This window comes from Catharus ustulatus, chromosome 6, assembly GCF_009819885.2.
Source record: "Catharus ustulatus isolate bCatUst1 chromosome 6, bCatUst1.pri.v2, whole genome shotgun sequence".
Lineage (NCBI taxonomy): Eukaryota > Metazoa > Chordata > Aves > Passeriformes > Turdidae > Catharus > Catharus ustulatus.
In genome coordinates, this window is record NC_046226.1 from 46,548,640 (window position 1) to 46,568,025 (window position 19,386).

General features: G+C 38.8%; 1 protein-coding gene across 4 annotated transcripts in view; it reads left to right on the forward strand.

Moving 5' to 3' along the window:
* The window catches only part of AP2A2 (adaptor related protein complex 2 subunit alpha 2), a 44,032-nt gene that overhangs the window by 4,732 nt on the left and 19,914 nt on the right, over window positions 1-19,386 (forward strand). For all 4 annotated transcript variants that reach the window (XM_033062184.1, XM_033062186.1, XM_033062185.1 and 1 more), the window contains exons 2-5: window positions 8,816-8,884; window positions 16,369-16,511; window positions 17,129-17,322; window positions 19,244-19,373. In XM_033062184.1, the coding sequence (XP_032918075.1) occupies window positions 8,816-8,884; window positions 16,369-16,511; window positions 17,129-17,322; window positions 19,244-19,373 (536 nt within the window). The remainder of the gene's footprint in view (window positions 1-8,815; window positions 8,885-16,368; window positions 16,512-17,128; window positions 17,323-19,243; window positions 19,374-19,386) is intronic.

The following is a 19,386-nucleotide window of genomic DNA, read 5'->3' on the forward strand; positions in this document are numbered from 1 at the left end:
AGGGATAGTGTCCCAAAGCTGAACCTCCCAAAATGTATCTTTGCTTCACTGCATTGGGACTTGCATCAGGTTACAGATCAGCAAGTGGAGATTGAAAAAAGGTGGTTCATTAAATTCATCATATGATGATCACCTGTTTGAATGGATGGCAAGTTATGAAGTGCATTGCAGGAGTAGGTGGGAGGGCATGTACATGATTAAATGACTACGTGGGTATGTATAGAGTTATTTGTTCTCTGTACGAACTGCCACCTAGTGTAACAAACTTCACATAGAGTGAGTTGGGCACATAAGCTTGGTTTAGTTACCTGTAAGTAATTATTATATGTCAGTAATAAGCTTTCACTGTATAGGCTAAAGCTACTACATTGCTCCTCTGAGGTGTGGGTTCTTGTTTGCATTATGTGTAGTGTAAAGTAGGACTTCAAATACTTCTCTAGACAGAGACATTTTTTACGTGTACTTACCTTTTTGAAGAAATTGGAAGGTAAAACATCTTGGTTTACTCTCCTGTTGCTTTTGCAAGGCTGTGGCAGCGTATCTAATATGGTCGGTTTCTGGCCTGAAAAAACAGCCCTAAGAACAAGCTATAATAAGCACTAAGTCTTGCATCACTTGCTACTATTTGCAGGAGAGTGCTTTAAGGAAAACACAGTTAGCATGAGATTAGTCTGAGGAGGATCTCTAAAACAAAACTGCTGTTCTTCTCATGGCTTCTCTGTCTTGGCTTGCTCCTGGTCATTTCAAAGAGCTCTGAGGGGCTGGGATTTTTTTTTTCTTTTGGTTGCTTTTTTGTTTGGGTTTGGGGTTTTTTTATGCTTGTTTAATCTGTGCATGTTTGGCTTGGGGGAGAGTAATGGAGGAGAGACAGTAAAGAGCTAGAATCTTTCATGTGACATCCAACCTCTCCCTTAGATTCCCTGGACTGCTTAATCTGAAATCCTTTGGATAAAGACTGCCCATCAGGACTGATAAGAGGAAATTAAGGACTATTGCAGAGACTATTGCATCTCTGCATTAATTAATGAGCTCAAAAGAATTTTAAGGTCCCTGAAACAGTAGTTTAGAAGTGACAGCTGAACTAGAATAGGCCTCAAACTGTTCTTCTATTTGAATGTGAACTAAGGTAGAAGAGAGTCCACAGTGACTTGTAGTAAATCAGTGCAAATAGTGCCTTATCTTGTTGAAGGGAGTGTAGGTCTACAGTGTGAAAAGGCTGCTCAAGGAAATGACTGCTTGGATGCTGCTCAGTCAAGGAAGGAGGAAGAGCTGCTTTATGGACAAGCCTAACCCTGCACTTACTGTTTGCATATCTTCTTGGCTTAAAGCTTCTCTTTTGGTAGGAATCAATGTTGTTTGGCCACCTAAAGTGCCAGACGGATGTTCTGTATGTCACAAAGTCACTTGGATATGAACTTCCAGTACACTTTCAGTTATTTTGGGGAAGGATCTGGTTTTAAGCTAGATGCTATTACTTGGTTACTTCTCAAATTTTCTCTTAACTTGTGGTGCTTAGGAAAAAAATAGCCATGGTAAGCATCTAAAACCATTAAACTTGTATTAAATTGTTGCAATTTATTACATTTCTATGGGAAAGCTGCTTTTGTGCTCTTATTTCTCTTATGAAGACAAGGAGACAAAGAGTTAATGGATTAGTGGATTACAGTAAAGCCTGTGACTCCCTGCTGTTTCCTGAGAAGTGTTGTTACAGGGGCAAATCTCTAGTGGCATAGTGGAGGAAGAAGTCAGTTCTGTGGATAGTAGTTCCCTTACTGTGCAGAATATTAGAAAATGTACTCTACAGTGTTCTAAAATAGCAGTAGGTCACTGCTCTGTGTCTTTAGATATCTAATCACAGCAGGATGTCCCAAGACACAACACTCCTAAACTGCCTTTGTGCCATTCATGGTCTTCAACATGATAGACAGGCACTTCTTTCTTCTGATCAAACAGATCTTGTGGAAGGACAGCATGCACTCCTATTTTTGTTCATAACAGGATGTCATCACGTCAGTAAACAAAAAGCTTCTTGTTCTGCAGTCTTGAACAGGTTGATTTGTGACCAAAGGAGAAACCATACTAACATTTCATAAAACTGTTCAGTATTTTATTGTAGTCTCTTTGGATTAGTTGTGCAGTGAATTTATAAACAACACCAACAAGCTCCTTCAGATGTACTCCAGGAGCTGGAGCTTGCACCTCCTTTGTAGCACCCTCGATAGTTTAATCAAATGAAGGAATTTATGTAGATGGACTGATAATGTGAGGATGGGCAAACAGACCACTCTAATGTATTGCTGTACAACCTGTTTGCCTTTCTTTTGCCCTCTTCCGTGCTGTGCTAAAGAGACAACTGAGAGATTAGGGAGAGCTGGAGTATGGATTTGGTGTTTTACTTCATGAAGATCATGATCTGCATAGCAAATTGCTAATCTATTCTCTAGAGCTGTAACATGAGTATCTGTCCTGCTGGCAGGTAAAATAGTGGTTTAATTTACTGATCTGAGCAAGTATTATAAGTACTATAAAAGCTCTTTCACAAAGGCAAGAATGGAGGCACTGATTACTTTTACATGCATATTTTTCTCTATCTCTATCATTTTTACCGTAGAGACACTAGTATTTGTTTTGATTTTCTCTGTCTTTCAACCACTTCCTTTCTCTGTTTCCTGACAGCAGGATTCAAGAATGTAGTGTATTCTTTGCATCACGCTTGCAGGCTGTTTTAGCAGTAGAAAACACAAGTTGGTAATTTGATTGCTTTATGCCAACTAAAGTGTGTTTTTACAGTGAATGGGTGAACTTACTCTATACCTGGTCATGTCTTCTGCTGGCACTATCACTTGTGGTATGACTTAGCCTTTGATAAACCCGTCTTGCTTTTGGCTGTTTGGCTCCCAAACTGACCTGCAGCACTGTGTATGCCAGGATGAGAGCAGTGTTTAGGAACTGTCTGTAGCTGTCTCTTAAGAAGCATAGCCTTGAATCAAACTGAATCTCAAACTATCAGTGTTTTGCTGAAGGGAAGCTGAGTAGCAATTTGGCTCTGCTCTCTCCCACCAAAGTGGCCAATCAGCTTGGATGCTTCTTCATGCAGAGGCTAAGGAAAACACAACCAGAAACATGTTTGGAAAGCACTGACTCGCAACTCTCAGGGAAGATGTCCAACATCACATTTAAAATTGAGAATTTATCTTTTGTGTAAGAACTGTGTTCTTCCCAAGTAAGTGTTCCTATCCATTAAGGAATTCAGAGAAGTTCCTGCTCTTCACCTTGGAGGTATTTGTATTCTGTCTCCTAAACAGAAAAATAGTCTTGTCCTCTCTCTTCAAGGCCTGTTTGATAATTAAATGTGAACAGAGTTCATGTTATATTAGACCTATGGTAGTGCCACAAAAAGTCATGGTCCTACTGGCCTTAAAGAAGCATGACAGAATTGTGGCAGGCTTTTTCCTTGTGCTGACAGCCTCCTACCCTCTGCTTTATAATTCATGCCAGCAATGATGCACCTGTAATTGTAAATTGTCAGATGGCCATAGGGCAGGTAAGGCTAAGAGGTAACACAGTGTAGCAGTTCTCACCTGTACATAAATTCAAACAAAACAAATTATTGGCTGGGCTCAGTTTCACTGACTGCTGACCTTAAGCAGATTGGAACCTGATGAGTACTGGGAACATCTAAACTTCTGTGAAATGATTTATTTATTTGTTGCTTTAAATGTTGACAGTATGCCTGTGTCTCAAAGCCTTGCCTACAGAAATCTACTCTGCTCAGTATTTGTGTAGCTGATGATTGAAAAAATGCTTCTCTCTTCCTTTGGGAAATAAATGTGTAGGCTTGGTCAGAAATATATCAAGTAGTTTGTATGAAAGCTAAGAATGAGTAGCAGTTCTAGTTAGCACAGATGGGTTGTGTGCCTCAAACTTGCCTTAAACAAGTCTGCAGTTAGTATAGCAACAAGTTAATCCTGATGGAGCAAGTCACTGTCTGAGCCAAAGCAACCCACTAATTCTAACCTTGAAGCACTTACTTAACCTTGCAACCCTGCTGCCAGGTTACTATTAAGATATGTCAGGTGTTCTTTGCAAATGAATGGACTTAACAAACCCCTTTCCTGTAACCTCTTTAGGTTGTGATACAGAGCACCAAACAGAAATGGAGGTGTATTTCTGCAGTACTGAAGTGTGGCTGTAGCCTGGATTACTGGGAAATACAAGAATAGGAGTTGGTTCTTTGATGAGCTGCGTGACTTACGATCTTCCCTACTCTTTCTTTGTTAAACAAGATGGTAATTAAAGATAATACTGCTCTGCAGACTAAATTTACCTTGTTTAATGAAGACAGTAGGCAGCATGATGGAGTCTGAAGGCTGACAAACTGCCAAATATGAAGTAATCACCCATAAGCACCTTGGACTGTGTTATGGCTGGGTACCTGTGTGCTCAGTACTCATCTTGGAGAAAATGAGCAGCACTCGAACACTAGGGCTGCAAGGCTACGAACACTACGTGTCTTTGCAGCAAAACAGCAACCCAAAGTTTACTGACTTGTATTACCTCTTTTAATAACTTATTACAGATATTTAATTATGGTCTGTTAAAATGGTAAAAGTCTGAATAAATGAAAGAAAGAATGATATGGCCTGAACTCATATGGAACATTATCTTCTTGTGCTCTGGCTTAATTACTGTCCTACCCAGCGGTCTGTATACATGACATGACCTTTATTGAAGCCTCTCCAAGCTGAATGGTGTGGTTACAGAACATTTTGTTGATACACAGCTCTGATAATTTCATGAGACTGGGAGCTGGGTAACAGCCTGAAAGCGTGGCAGAGCAATTGCCTTTGTTAGCTCTGAAATGTAAGCCTCTGTTCCTGCAGCACAGCACTCCTACAGCTATCATCATCTTCCTTTTTACTTCCTAAAGACTACTTGAGTGTTTCTAGTGATGGTAAAAATAAAATATGCATATAGAAATTATTCAGTGAGTGGTGGCAAGTCAGAGTAATGTGATGAAAACTTCTCAGTTAATCAAACACATTTTAACAATGCCCTTCCACACTTTAGTGGGACAGAAGATCTAGCTAAAAATTAGTCCATAGTTTATGATACTTCTTTTCTTTTGTCATTTGCAATAGAAGCTGCCTTCCACTATGAGATTTTGCTTTGTTATCCTCTAATATAAGCAGCTAATCATGTTTAAATAAAGTTACCATAAAATATAACTGCTGGAGTTAAGGAAATTTGGGGTTAGATACTTCAGCCTGGCTTTAACTTGTGAGTTGTCCTCAGCATTGTGTGATTGCCCTCAGTGACATTTAACACTTGGTGTGCTGGTGCTTTTTTTAAAGCTACAATTGCAGGCTTGCATAGACTGCAATTAATAATAAGGTGTAACTTAATTGTTCAATGTGATCTTCAATATATGGAGTTAAATTTTTTATCACCTGCTAATTGCTGTGCTGTTTATGTTTGGTCCCAGTCTGGATGACATCATATACTCCCTTCAAAATAGAACAGCCTGGAGGAATTATTTGAAAAAGGCTTTGGTTCATGTGCTAAGCAAGATTTAAAATTTGAGATAATAAACCTTCAGATGTGACTCTGGGTGTTCCTGTCATCTCGCTACTACAGCTGTGTGCATGGGGGTGGGATTTCCATGTTTGTGTTGCTGAGCCTGCAGACTATTTCTACCAAAGGTGCTGACTTCACAAATTCCTGAAGTATTTTAGTCAGGCTTTGCTTAATGCTGTGTTGCTTGCTTAGGACACAAAGAACCCAATTGCTAGCAGTAACTGGTAATCTATGAGTGTAGCAGGTAAATAATGCTGCTTGAAAGGTTTGCCAGGAGGTTTTGGTGGTTTTAAAAAAGTAAAAGATGTCCTTGATTACATCTTGGGATAAGAAAAGTTGGCTGATATGTGTTACTGTTTCCCTTTCCTCACCCCATTTTTAATGTTTAAAATTTTGATTGTTACCACACTTGCTGAGGTTAGAGAAACAATTATAATAATTCAAAGTACATATTGCAATTCACTTTCCTTACAAACATAGGTTAAAGATACGGGGCACAGACCTAGTTTCTAAATTTAAAAACTAAATATCCTACTCAGGCTAGCAGTGTCCCAGACTGAGGTCTATATTCTCTGCCCTGTTAATGAAGAACAAAATCTCCAGACTGTGGTTATGTCTTAATGAGATGTGCTCTTCCCATGATAAAAGGGAAAATAAACTAATAGCTTTAGGAGGTTAAATTTTTCATCCGAAGCAGATGTATGGCTGAAAATAAGGGAAGTCTTTTCAAGTCTTTGAAAAGAAAAAGCTCACAAAATTGGAGTGTTATTTACTTAAACATTTGCACCCTTTTGGGATGTTACACAAGGGTGGACCTTGAGCAAACTACTTGCTTCAGTCCAGTAATGAACTCCTAATGCTGGCAAGTGCCCTAGAAGCAAACACTTGAGTATCTCTGCTGTGTGCACAGGACAAATAATCCAATTAAGACAAATCTAAAATCTATAAAGAAAGACACTTCAGGTCTTAGATTGTGCGACTTGCTGCTCATTTACACAATAAATTGTGTTAGTGCTTCAAAACCAGCTTCCTTTAGGTTGACAAGTTAAATTAGAACAAAACAACACATAATGATGTGTTGCATGATATATTAGTGAAAACTGGGTAAACTTTGTGATTCCAACAGATACACCTATAAACCGCGGGAACTATACTGTGTTCTCTAGCTTTGTCATTCTAGAAGTTAATTGTAATTTCTAGGTCAAATTAAAACTATGGACATTACCTTCTGCTTTATCTAGAAATCAAGGTGCATACAGATAGCAACTACAATTTGTTTCGGAAAAGGTATTGTAAATTATTGAGCTCTGAAGTTGTGGGTTGGTTTTTGCCCTGTGGAGTGCCTGCCAAGGCACCCTGCACTGAAGTCTTTTGAGCAGCGGCCCTTACAAAACACTGTTGCAGAATGGAAAAATTCAATTTTAAGCTAATATGTGGGGTATTTTGTTGAAAGGACAAGGCAAACTGAAGTAGTTACTTCTATTTTGGGTCTAATATTTCTGTTTGTACAGTGTGCTGTGGCTGTCCATGTCTGTTCTCTTGTGGCCATTGTTAGAGGCAGATTAATACAAACCCGTTCTCTTCATCTTATGCAAGAGTTGGTTTCAGAAAAATAAACTTCAGTTTATTTTTTTTGAGTCTAAGTCAAGAAATTGCAAAATCTAGATTCATTTGTACTTGGCAATGGATTCCCTTATACTTTGCTGTTAAACTCTCCTAAGGCACTTGTTCCTTGAGTTAGTCACCCTTTATAGGGCCTGTTCTAAGATCCCTAAAGGAATAATAAAGGGAGGATTAACAGTCATAGGGTGACACAGACTTTTGGACGTGCAAATGTAGTGGGATATTTAAATACTGTCAGATCTTGTATTGAAGAAAGGGGTAAGATTGGAGGTGTTTTGGAATGCTGGTCATGATTTGCTCTTCAAGCCTTGTCACATCCCCTGCTTGCACATTCATGGCTGTAGCTGTGGTCCCAGTGGTGTGGGGAAATGCGTGGTGTGAACACAGAGAATGTGATCCCCACAACTCCTAAGGTTGGACCATTTTGAACCAGGGCTAGGACACTTTTACTTATAACCTTGTAGCAAATATATGTGATGAAGAGGGAAAGAAGCTGTCATTTTCTCCTGCTAGTTGATGTTTCAGCACTTGAAACTGCTTGAAACTTTTGGAAAACGGACAATAGTTTTAGACTTGTTGAAAGTTTGAGTAGGTACAGGTCTGAATTAACAACAGAACTAAATGGCCAGTTCTGCATTGCTGAAATGTACTTTACTTGCTTCCCTCAAATGACAGGGAGCTGATCACAATGCCTGAGCTGGCTTTTTTACCCTTCTGTGCTCCTACTCATGTAGGAGACAATGGACCCAGATGTCTCTGGAATCTCAGTGACCAAAAACTAAATTGCTAAAGAGTAGTAAGCTGTTTTGGTTTGGACAATGCAAATATTACTTGAATAAGTTTGCATTATCAGAATTTGAACTGCAACTGTTTCTCTCTGTAACTTGAATTGGTACTGGAAATCCCAATACATATTCTTGGAATCAAAAGTTGATATGAAATACTGATGGTGCTGATTGCCAAGTCATCTAATAAAGTGTGAATTTTAAATATTTTTGGTTTTCAAATTACTTTCATGAGGTATATTGAAAGTCTGAACTTGTATCCTAACTGTGTGAGGTCTTGAGTCTTTGGACTCTTTGCGAGTTTACTGTGTTTCCTCTTCAATCTCTTAAGAATGTTTTTAAAGCTGTTGAACTGTTGAATGACTGTTCAACAGAGAAACAATAAATTTGCTTGTCCTTAAGGTGAGGAATAACACGAGCTGCTTGTTTATAAGATTGTGCTTAGGACACTCACTTCTTCAAAAAACTATCAGCTTAGTAATCACATAGGAAGTAAAATTCACTTTTCTCTGGGCAGTTTCAGGAACAGAAAAGCTGGAGCATATGTGAAAGTCAGTAGCAGTGGCATCTCAAGTTATATGCAAGTGAGACTGTCTAAAGTCTACAATGCTTCTTGAAACAGGGAGGTCCTTAGAGCTTCTCAAATTCCTGTAGAAAGTGATGCTTAAGTTACCTCTGTCTTTAGTTCCAGTGATGGAAATGGAGAGTAGTAACTCCTTCTGATGTTTATATGTTCACAAATGTATGTTTCTGTTTGGGCCTAAAGATGGTTCAGGTTGCAGAGGGATGTCCAAAGCACTCTGTCCTGATATGTGTTCTTTTCATTTCAGGTAAAAGTAAAGAGGCGGAGATAAAGAGGATAAATAAAGAACTAGCAAACATTCGGTCAAAATTTAAAGGTAAGTGACTTGATCACACTATACTATGTATATTTCCATATGACATTCTTTTATGGGGTTTTGTTTTTAGATGCTTGGACATCTTTTGTCAACTGCTGACTCAAGCAAAACGCTAGAGCAGTCTGTTAGAATAACTGCTGTTCTCTTAACTGTTGAACCTTCTGACAGTCCTGTGATTCTTGGCCATAGCAGAAGCAAACTCCCTCCTCTATGAAAAATTGGGCTATTGGTCACAAACTATTTCTAATATTTGGTGTCCTAACCACATGACTACTCAGCCTGTTTGCTTCCAGAAGGCTGTGAACAGTTTGAAGGAACATGGGTGGATGTGATTATTTCCAGTAAAACAGCATCTGTTAAAACTGTTCTTCCTTCCCCCCTCTTCAGCCCCGAGCCCATTATGGAAGTAATGGGTTAGGCTGTCTTCCAGCAGAATTAATGTTAAAATGTGTAGTTGCTGAAGCTATACGTCTTGACCACAAGCAACAGCAGTACAACTTATTCATATGAAACAAAGGATATGCAGTAACTAATTCCAAGAGACAGTAATTAACTTTTAAACAACACAAGATAAAACTCATGCTGTTAGCTGTATTCAAGTTTTCTATGTGGTTTCAAAGTTTAAAGATTCTAAGGGGTAGTTGGGACATTTTTAAATGGAGTTCTAACAGTAATGGTTGTGGCAAGTTCTGTTTAAATAGTTATGGGGTAGTCTGTGTAGTTAGATCAGGCATTGCAATGTGGTGATCATTTATGTGCCTTCAGAATCTGCTGGATTTGTAGTAAATTCATTTACCTTAGTTGGCTATCCTGGCTTAGATTAGCATATCTGTTAGGAATACTCAATGCATTAACAAATAACTTTCCTGAATTTTGTCTGTTCTGTGGCTACATTTTAAGTTGTATGTCTCTGTAAGGTGTATGAAGACCTTAAGAAACCTGTCATCAACACTTATAAAGTGCAAGATACTCAGGAATTTCTTTGAAATTAGAAGCCATCATGTACCTCTGTTTATGTTTTTCTCTTAGAAAAATAGGTGAAAGTACATGAACAGTTAATTCTTCTCTGCTTGCTTGTGAAGCAGGGGAGAATTTTTCATAAGAATCTCTGGCTATGTAGAACCATAAATCAGGTGGTGATCTGAGAATAGAGGTGCTTTCAGCAAAGTAGTATCATAACTTTAGCTTGCATACCTTGTGTAGCATCCTTTAAGCACTATTTAAATAGTTTTGAATAAAGGTAAGTATATGCTTATTCAGTAGCTTGAGTGGAAGATGGTTAAACCTTCTTGTAGCTGATCTTCATGGTGATTTACTAGTAAATCTGTATAGATTTTGGGTGGAAAATTTTAATTACCTGAAGACAATAACTTGGTGAAGCCTGAACAAAAGCATAAATGTCACAGTTTGGAAAAAGTTATGTTTTGACAACTTGTGTAACTGCTTGAGGCCTTGAGAGTGTGAGAGCTGATAGCTGTACTATCTTTCTGCTGCAGGATTCCCACATGGACTTCATGCTGGGTGGTTCTTCCTTGCAGAAGGGCTATATAAAAACCTTCATATGCATTTTATTCTTGGTTTAAGTGGAGATTATTCAGTTTAGCCTAGTTTCTTTTCATGAGCTCCGATCTTAAAATGTTTTTAAATGGTTTGGATTAAGACAAATGTGTGATTGTGAATTTAAGGTGAAGTTCCTTGCTAAATAGCCGTGGTGAATACTGGTACTCTGAGTTACTGGCCCTAACTGGCCAAAGATGCAGCTTTTGGACTGGCTGCATGGCTGTAATCTGGGAAAGGTCCAAGAAACAAGACCTCTTGACAGAGTAGTACTTGATTGACACTAGCGTAAGAGTCTGGTCTATCTCTGGGCCTTTGTGTGCTTCAGCACACACTGTTGCAGTATCTGGACACCCATCCCATGTAACTTGCAAGGCTCTGTTGCAGACAGAACCTCAATATTTCCACTTTTATTCTAGTGTGCAAATAGCTGTCAAACCTGATGCCTGCCTTATGTTTGGGTAACTTGTTTAAAATATCCTTGTGTTTAACAGGCTGGAATAAAGTTTCACATCTCTGGACAAACAGTACTTTGCTTGAATCGATGGAACTTGTGCTATGGCTTTAGGTTCTGATCCAGCTTTTGTGCACCAAGCTCAGCAGGAATTTAGAATTTCTGTACTTGAGGTGACTGTGTCTCTTGTCTAAGCATGAGGAAGCTCCATTGCTGAGGTCACTGTGTCCTTGACAGTTGCTTTAAATGCATCTGCATTAACTGAGATAAGAAGAATGTAGTAGAGGGAAACTACACCAGTGTGATAAAGGGGAAGTTGTAGGAGTAAAGTGTGCAGAGACGCTATTCCTTTTGTTTTACAGTTTCAGACTGTAAGCTGATTTTGCTCCCATGCTTGAACCAAATTGGAAATCTCAGTGTCAGAGCAGTAACTGCTTTGGGAGTGAAATAATAGCAGGTTGTATCACTTTGATCTCTCAAACCAGAATTTGTGTATTAATGCATCTGCCCACAGATCTTTATGCTATTTCTGTGGTCAGAGAAACTTTATTCTCTGCTTGATTCAGACTTGTTCTTTTTTTCCTGCTCTGGCATTAGAATTTAGTTTTGTTCTGATTGCTTAATGGGGTTTGTGTTACAAAACTAGCTTCTAGACTTCTGATATGCTTGTGTATCTTCTTTTTGGCTTGTGCAGAAGTGCCCCAGTGTCCATTGTTAATTGTCGCTTTTTTTTCCTTCTACTGACTTGGTTTTCCATATTTGAGCAAATCTTCTCTATTTTCCCAAAATACACAGTAACCCTTTGGAGGAAATTAAGATGAGGCTCTAAAATACCTGTTCTAAACTGAAACTGTATAACAGTAGATTCAGTAAATTGCTTTCCTGGCAGGCTGTGAAAGCATAGGCTTTATATTTAAGATAGGCCTTAGTCACACTGTCTTCTGATCACGTGTGAAGGCAATCACACAGTAAAATATTAAAGTGTCTTCAATGACAAACTGAATTGTTGGAAGTAAAATCAGGCTTCAAATATGACCTGAGTTGTAGAACTGATCTTTGTTCTGGTATGGTAAATAAATACTATTTTATGGATTTGTATGGGTTGTTTGGCACAAATATTCAGTTTGATGGGAGAGGGCTTGGACTGTCACTCCTACAGAAATGCAGGTCTTATAACGTAGCTACGCTTTGAGATAAAAATCAAATTTCTTTTTCTTAGCCTCTAAGCTAGCAGTGGCCTTCTGATACAGTATATCCCTGGATTGCTGCCAGCTGCATGAACAGAGGTCAGTGTCACTGTAGGAAGGAAGTAAAGAAGCAGTGTTGTCCATTCTGTTTTGCAAAAGCCATTACCGTGGTTTTAAAAGCTAAGATTTTAAGGTAGCAATCAGGCATGTGAAAACTAGTGAGATTAGACTTGTCAGGCTTCCTTATCTACCCCCAGTGAACATTCCAAGGACTGAACTGCTTTCCTGAACCCTCTCGCTTGGTAGCAGGCTCAGTAACAGTGCAGCACACTGGCTTTAAGTACACTGATTTAGATTGAAAAGCAGGTGCTGTTTTTAAACTTACATTCCAAACTAGAACTGGAAGCTGCTGCCTGAGAACCCAAGGGTCTTACAGTACTTTCTTGCCTTATTTTGCTCTTTTCAGATGGCTGTGTGAAAGATCTGTAAGAGCAATGAAAACCAAAATTTTTGTGTTGAAGTGCTAGGGAGGTGATACACAGAAACTTGGAAGTAGTAATTATTTCTTAATAGTACTCATTGTTAATCAGTTGTTAATAATTTCTTTCTTAGCAAAGTAATTAATAAATTTTTCAGGGAAAGCAAGTAGCCTTTGAAATGCCCACTGTGCTCAAAACCTGCTGACATGTATTGTGAATCCTTCCTGTTTCTGCTGACTTGATTTGCAGCACTTGCAAATGTTCCCGAAAGCATTTGAAAATGAGCTGAGTTAAAAGAAATGATTGTGTATTGCAATAAAGATAACAGAGCATGTGACATTTCCTTCTGCTCTTGTTCGGATGTTTGCTTGGGACTGGGGGAAACTGTACTATTTTGGCACATACTTAAGCAATGAAGCTTGTTATTAGTGTTCAAAATAGACCCTTCAGAACTCTGTAAATGTGACATGGAAGGGAGAGGAATAGTTAAAATTACAATAAGAATCCAAGTCACAGACTTCTTAAAAACACAGCTGGAGTTAAACAACTATTGTGAGACCTTTGACTGAAGTGCTCTTTTTTCGAATTGCTCAGATAATTAAATAACAAAAATTTTTTAAAAATCCAATATTCAGTTATTTCTGGAAACTAATAAGACTTTGAAGAAGAGCTGTAGTAACTGTAACTTGGCCTAGTTTATAAGCTTGCCTGAGAACTGTCACACTGCCTTTAGCTCTGTATACAAGGAGCAGGAGCTTTTGAAAGCAGTCAGTGTAGCATTTTTTCTGTCTTCAGAAAAGGTGTTTCAGGTATTGAATTTGCAATTTTTTCTTTGATACCACCTGGTGGAGAAAGAAGCTGCTTGTTAGTAGAATGGTGATATGTTTTGTGCTTGATTGCATGGCATAGCTTCTATCAAAAATTCTTCAAATACCCTGAGATCCAAGGACCTTGCTAATCTGAGCTCTTAAAATACTGGTATCTTGGAAGGATATAATGTTTTAAATAGCTGGGCCCTAAACCTAAAAAAGGGTTTGCTGAACCCTGACAAATTGTTTTGAAAGGTGGTGTAGCTCAAAATATACATATTTTCATGTGCTTATGTTCTTCGTTAAGCAATTGGGTTGTAGCATTCTGTATTCCCTTTCCCTTGTGGTATCACAAAGTCAACACCAGTCATTTGAGAATATAAGAGGTTAGATTTAATACTTCTAACTTTTGTATATTGCTGATGGATTGGCAGACTAACAGGCAGTTCAGCCTGTTGGCTTGCTGGGAATTCGGTCTTGGAGACTGGTTGGGGTGTCTTCACTTATGATAAAATTCACATGAAAGCTACTTTCTGATGTCTTTTGCTGTATCTGAATCTCAGAGAAGCAACTAATCATATTAATACTATCCAATATCATAGTAGGTCCTCAATTATGTAGACTTTGGTCACTGGAGTTAGACTAAATGGATTCAGCTTATTTAGTGCCCCCTTCTGTGAATCATAATAGTATCTGTTAATGGTATTGAGCATCACCTGTTCCTTTCACTGGTCCCCTAGAATAGCTGGCTTGTCAGGAGTTGGAATGCTTTTTGTTGCTAGGTAATGTAAAGCCCCTCTGGTTTATTCACTGATTATTTCTTTTCCTTCTGCATCTCATGTAGATGACCAATTAAAATCAAATCTTAAGAGTTCGTAGAAACTCCTCCTAAGCAACTGAAAAAATACTAGAAACTAGAGCTGTCACTGCCTTTTCCTGTGTTTTGTTTTGGGGTTTTTTCCTTGCCTCTCCCAAGGAAAGGTATCTTTGATCTGCATCTCCCTGCCATGGTGGGATAGGAAGAAACTTCTGCTCTTGAATGACATTTTATTGGGAAAGTAGTATAACAGGAAGTATTTATGCAGAATACTCCATTGCTGCTTACGCCATAGTTTGAAGGTCACAGCAGGTGGGCAGACATGGTTGAGTATCTTCTCTTTCCTCTGGCCATATTGCTTCCAAAGAAGGGGGGAAAAATATTTCCCACTGGATGTTTCACTCTGGTTCTTCTGACAGTAATTCCAGTGTCTAGGAGAGCAAAATTCCTTACATTTGTTGCTGACTCAGCAGGAAAAGAGCCTTATGGCAGCAAACTGTAAAAGTGACTTGAAGAAAACATGTCTTTAGGCAGCTTTCTGCAGAGCTGGCTGTTGTCAGAAGATGTGGACAGGGTCCAGTGTAACCGGATTTCACTGCCATGGGTATCTTCAGTAGTGCTGCTTTCTGTATTGAAGTGAAATGTAACAAATGTTGGCTTCTGTAGTATGGACCTGAAGACAATTCCTCTTTGGACAACATAAAAATAGCTTTAAGGTGAAGCCTTTTGTTGGCAACTGATGCACTGTCTGTGCCAGTTTAAAAAAATCAATGGGTGCCTAAAAACCCAAATTAGAAGGGTATCATTGTCTGCATTAAAATAGAAGTGGTTTGCTTAAATTTATCTCAGTTGAAATAGGATTAAATAGAAGATTTTTTTTTTAGGGTCAAAATAGAAAGCAATCCCCAAAATGCAGAGTTGCATCCTGTAGACATAATCTTTTAGCATTGTGTACTTCAGTGGGCCAGTGTTCTTTCTGTTGGTTCATTGTTACATGTCTTCACACACAGATGGTAGTCTTCATTCCTTCACTAAGTGTAAATTTAGTAGTGGTAAGGCTTCCTTGGTTTTTATCCAGTCTGTGAATGTAGTGTGAAATCCAGGGGAACTGTAGATTCATGTGGCCTGGCAAATCTAATATGCCTCTGTATCAGTTCACAAGAAGGAAGAAGGAGCAACTTCTGCACTGTTAAAGATTCTTTTTTAACTTCAGATTTATGTAATAGGCAGCTAAATATAAAATAAAAAGGCAGCTTAGAGCTTTTATTGGCAAGGGCAATGAGTAAGGGATATCTTACTGAAGCTTTAGGGTATGCAGTGCTGTTCTGGCTGAACTTGCCCATCACTAAGGAACACACACTTGATGTGACAGATCAGTTATTCCAGGCCCAGAATGTTGAGGCAAAGGAGCTTACATGGCCTTTTAGGCAGCAGTATATATCAGAATTTTGCTACCCTGACTGAACTATCCAGCAGTCAGTCTTGCCTGATTCACTGGATGTCCCTTCATTTCCTGATTTGAGGTAGGGAGAGAATGCACCACAGAAAGTGTTATGTTCATATGTAACTCTTCCCTTCAGGAAAAGCAATGGTCTCCCAATGAACTGGAAGCTGCGCTGCTCTGTGTTGTGCTTCAGCAAACTTCAAAAATCAGCAGTACTGCAACATATGGCCAAACCTATTTAGGGTGCATATTCCTTCTAAAACTGGAACGCTTGTGAATACTTGAATCTTACAAAAACTTTAAAGGTTTCATGGTAATCTCATTTAATGTGTTTCTTTGGCATAGACCATTGTCACTTGATCTTTCTAAAACAGCTCACTGGGTTGTTTTTGTTGCTACTGAGTTCTCTGCAGTGGTGCACTGGGAAAAGCACATTAACACTTATACTATAATAAAGGTTTGATAATTGGTTTTAGAGGAGAATGTGTATGGAAGACATAAATGCTCTTAACAACCAAGAAAATCAAAATGGAGCAAACATGGATGCAATGCCTCTTAGTAAGAACACACTCTAAGGACACTGCAGGATACCTCAAGGACTAGATGATATTATTTCCTGACCATCTTTTCATTGCCATCCTTTAGTATAATAGATAATGGTAGATGGAATTATATCACTAGGTAACCAGCTAAAAGCTCAACATAGGCTTATTATTGTTTGTTTCCATGCTTTTCAGGTGACAAGGCTCTGGATGGTTACAGTAAGAAAAAATATGTCTGCAAACTGCTCTTCATCTTTCTGCTGGGGCATGACATCGACTTTGGTCACATGGAGGCTGTTAACCTGCTCAGTTCCAATAGATATACAGAGAAACAAATTGTGAGTAAATTGGGCTCTATAAAAGATAAGCTGGTCTGTCTAATATCCTGCCTCAGCTGTGGAATCTGTAAAGAATTTTGCTTGATTCCTCCTGCCCTGGCTTAAAGCCTTATTTTGGCTCTAGGAATGATTCTGAAATCTAAACTCCTTTGAGCACAGGGAGTCTTGAACTAGTTGCAAAAAACATATGTTCTGCATAAAATTATTACACTTACGAAACTGCCTCAAGTCTTGCATTACAAGGTAAGTAACCTTTTAATTTTCTGAATATCTCTTTCAATCTCCCTGGGTAAGGTTGTGTTTATCAGGTGCATGTAACTTACTAGTATTTGAATGATAAGCCAAAATTTTGCTTGGTCCCCATTCATCTAAAATGATCTTTTGAGCATATGCTAGAATAGACTGAGAAAACCCTTAACACCAGGTAATTAGGGTAACACTGAATTTACTCATTTTCGTTTAATTCACATAATCTTTCTAGCTTTCTCTCTGTCTAAATGACCATTTGTACCCATTGGTATTGGAGAGAAGTGTACGTATCAAAGAAATCATGTTTCCTGTTAATGCCACAACAAATGAAGTGAGCTGAAATAGATTTTCCATGTTGTGACTCACAGGGCTATCTGTTCATCTCCGTGCTGGTGAACTCGAACAGCGAGCTCATTCGCCTGATAAACAATGCCATCAAGAACGACCTGGCCAGCCGGAACCCCACCTTCATGGGCCTTGCTCTGCACTGCATTGCCAACGTGGGCAGCAGGGAGATGGCAGAAGCATTTGCTGGAGAAATTCCCAAAATTCTTGTAGCTGGGTAGGTGTGACATGCCTCTTTCAAATACAGCACCAATAAACTTTTCAGCTACTTGGTTCCATTGCAGCAACTTAATCTGTGCTTGGGCTATATAGCACTGGGCTTGCAGTATAATGACAGTTCCAATAGCTGCAGGTGCTCTCTCTTGCCTGAGTGTGGAGTTGCTTCTAGGAGTTTAAGCCTACATGGAAATTTAGACTTTTGGTGTCTTGAATACTTTTAGAGCCTTGTTGTGATCTGATTTTTGTTTTGGATAAATCTGTGGTACTGAATATCCCTGAAATGCATAAGTTTTGTTTTCCTTACCTCTCCTGATTAAAAAAGAAATAAATGAACCTAAACAGATGTTTATACTATTAATTTTGTTACAAACTGAAGTTCTTATGTAAAAGTACCAACTTCATAAGAAACACGATAAGAGTGATTTGTGAGTTTTCTTACTTCCTCTACTAGCCATGTAAACAGCAATTTGTGTAAATGGCAAATAGTCACCACCAACTTTCTTACTTTGGTACAGCTGAAAGTTTCTAAACAGACCTGGCAAATGTCTGAAGCTACAGTTAAGTCAATATAAAGTTGGACCTGTGATGATCATAGGGCTAATTTATTTTGAAAATTAAAATGTCCAAGTGCAAACTGTGCATTTAAACTCTTATGAATATGAAATGTTTTAGAATATGTATGGATTTTTTATAACAAGTAACTGTCTATATTAATATAAAAAGTGATACATGGCATAAGAACTGTATCAATAGTCTAAATGTCAGGCCACTGCCCTTGCCAGGTGCTGCTCTCCATGTAGCATAGTGGAGACAATACTGCAGTGATGAGTCATGGGCTTTTAATAAGATAACCTTAAAAAGTTCCAAAAATTTCACTTGGAGTCACTAATACCAGACAGAGCACGGCACCTTCAGGTCAGACTTGTTTAAACTTGGAGCTGTGTTCATGTTTTCTGAGACCACTCTTCACGATCTTATTCCTTCTGCATTTCTAAGATAATGTATATGAAATACGTTTCTGTGCCCATCCTGTCTAAGTGACGTGGGCAGAATGAGCATTGTCAGTTACATTTGCAAATTCAGCATAGCTCTCTTGGCTTAAATATAAATTGGACATGGGAGGAATAGGTTCGTGGTTTTGTTTTGGGGTTTTTAACTGAGGTACAACTTGATCTCATGGAAAAACGATAAATTCATGAAGAATAGCTGGGCTGAACTTCTACTGGAGATACAGAGATTGCACATTATAAGTTGCCTCTTAAAGCTTTTGCTGGTAGTGCTCTGTACATTTTATAGCTCTTGTCTGTGCATCCCACAAAATGCTTAATCAACTGCTTTGTGAAAAGGAGTTCACTGAACTAGAATAGTTGCATGCCACTCTTAAAATAGGCCATTTCTGTGCCAGCAGTAGGGATGGCAAGGTGAATAGATTTGTGGGTTGTGTGCTTGGTGACAGGCACCTTACACTGTAGGTGTAGGTGCTGAAGCTGTTCAGTAGTTCATGATTTCTGTCTGACATTCAGGACCTATCAGGAGATCCAGCTTTGGTCACATTCATAAGATAGTGTATCTGTCTGAACTATCTGATTTCAGTCAGCCTGGAAGAAACTTGTTCTTGATGATCAGATGAGATGAACTTTCAGTTCTCATAAAAAGATGTGAAATGTTACTCCAAGCTGCAAGGAATCATTACATATGTCTAGTTGCCTCTATAATAGTTGAAAACTTCACTAATTAAACTTACTGGAAAAATTAAGAACAACGAATACTTCAGCATAAGAAGACTGCAGTGAACTTCAGTTGAAAAGATGCAGCCTGGCCAGGGATGCCGAGTCAGTGTGAAATCCAGCATAAAGCTGTCCTGCAAGTATTGCTGCGCCTGAACCAGTGTATTTTAAATCAGTGTATATGTCTTGCAGGGACACCATGGATAGTGTGAAGCAAAGTGCTGCTTTATGCTTGCTGCGTTTATACAGAACTTCTCCTGACCTTGTTCCCATGGGAGACTGGACATCTCGAGTGGTGCATCTCCTCAATGACCAGCACTTGGTAAATCAGCTTC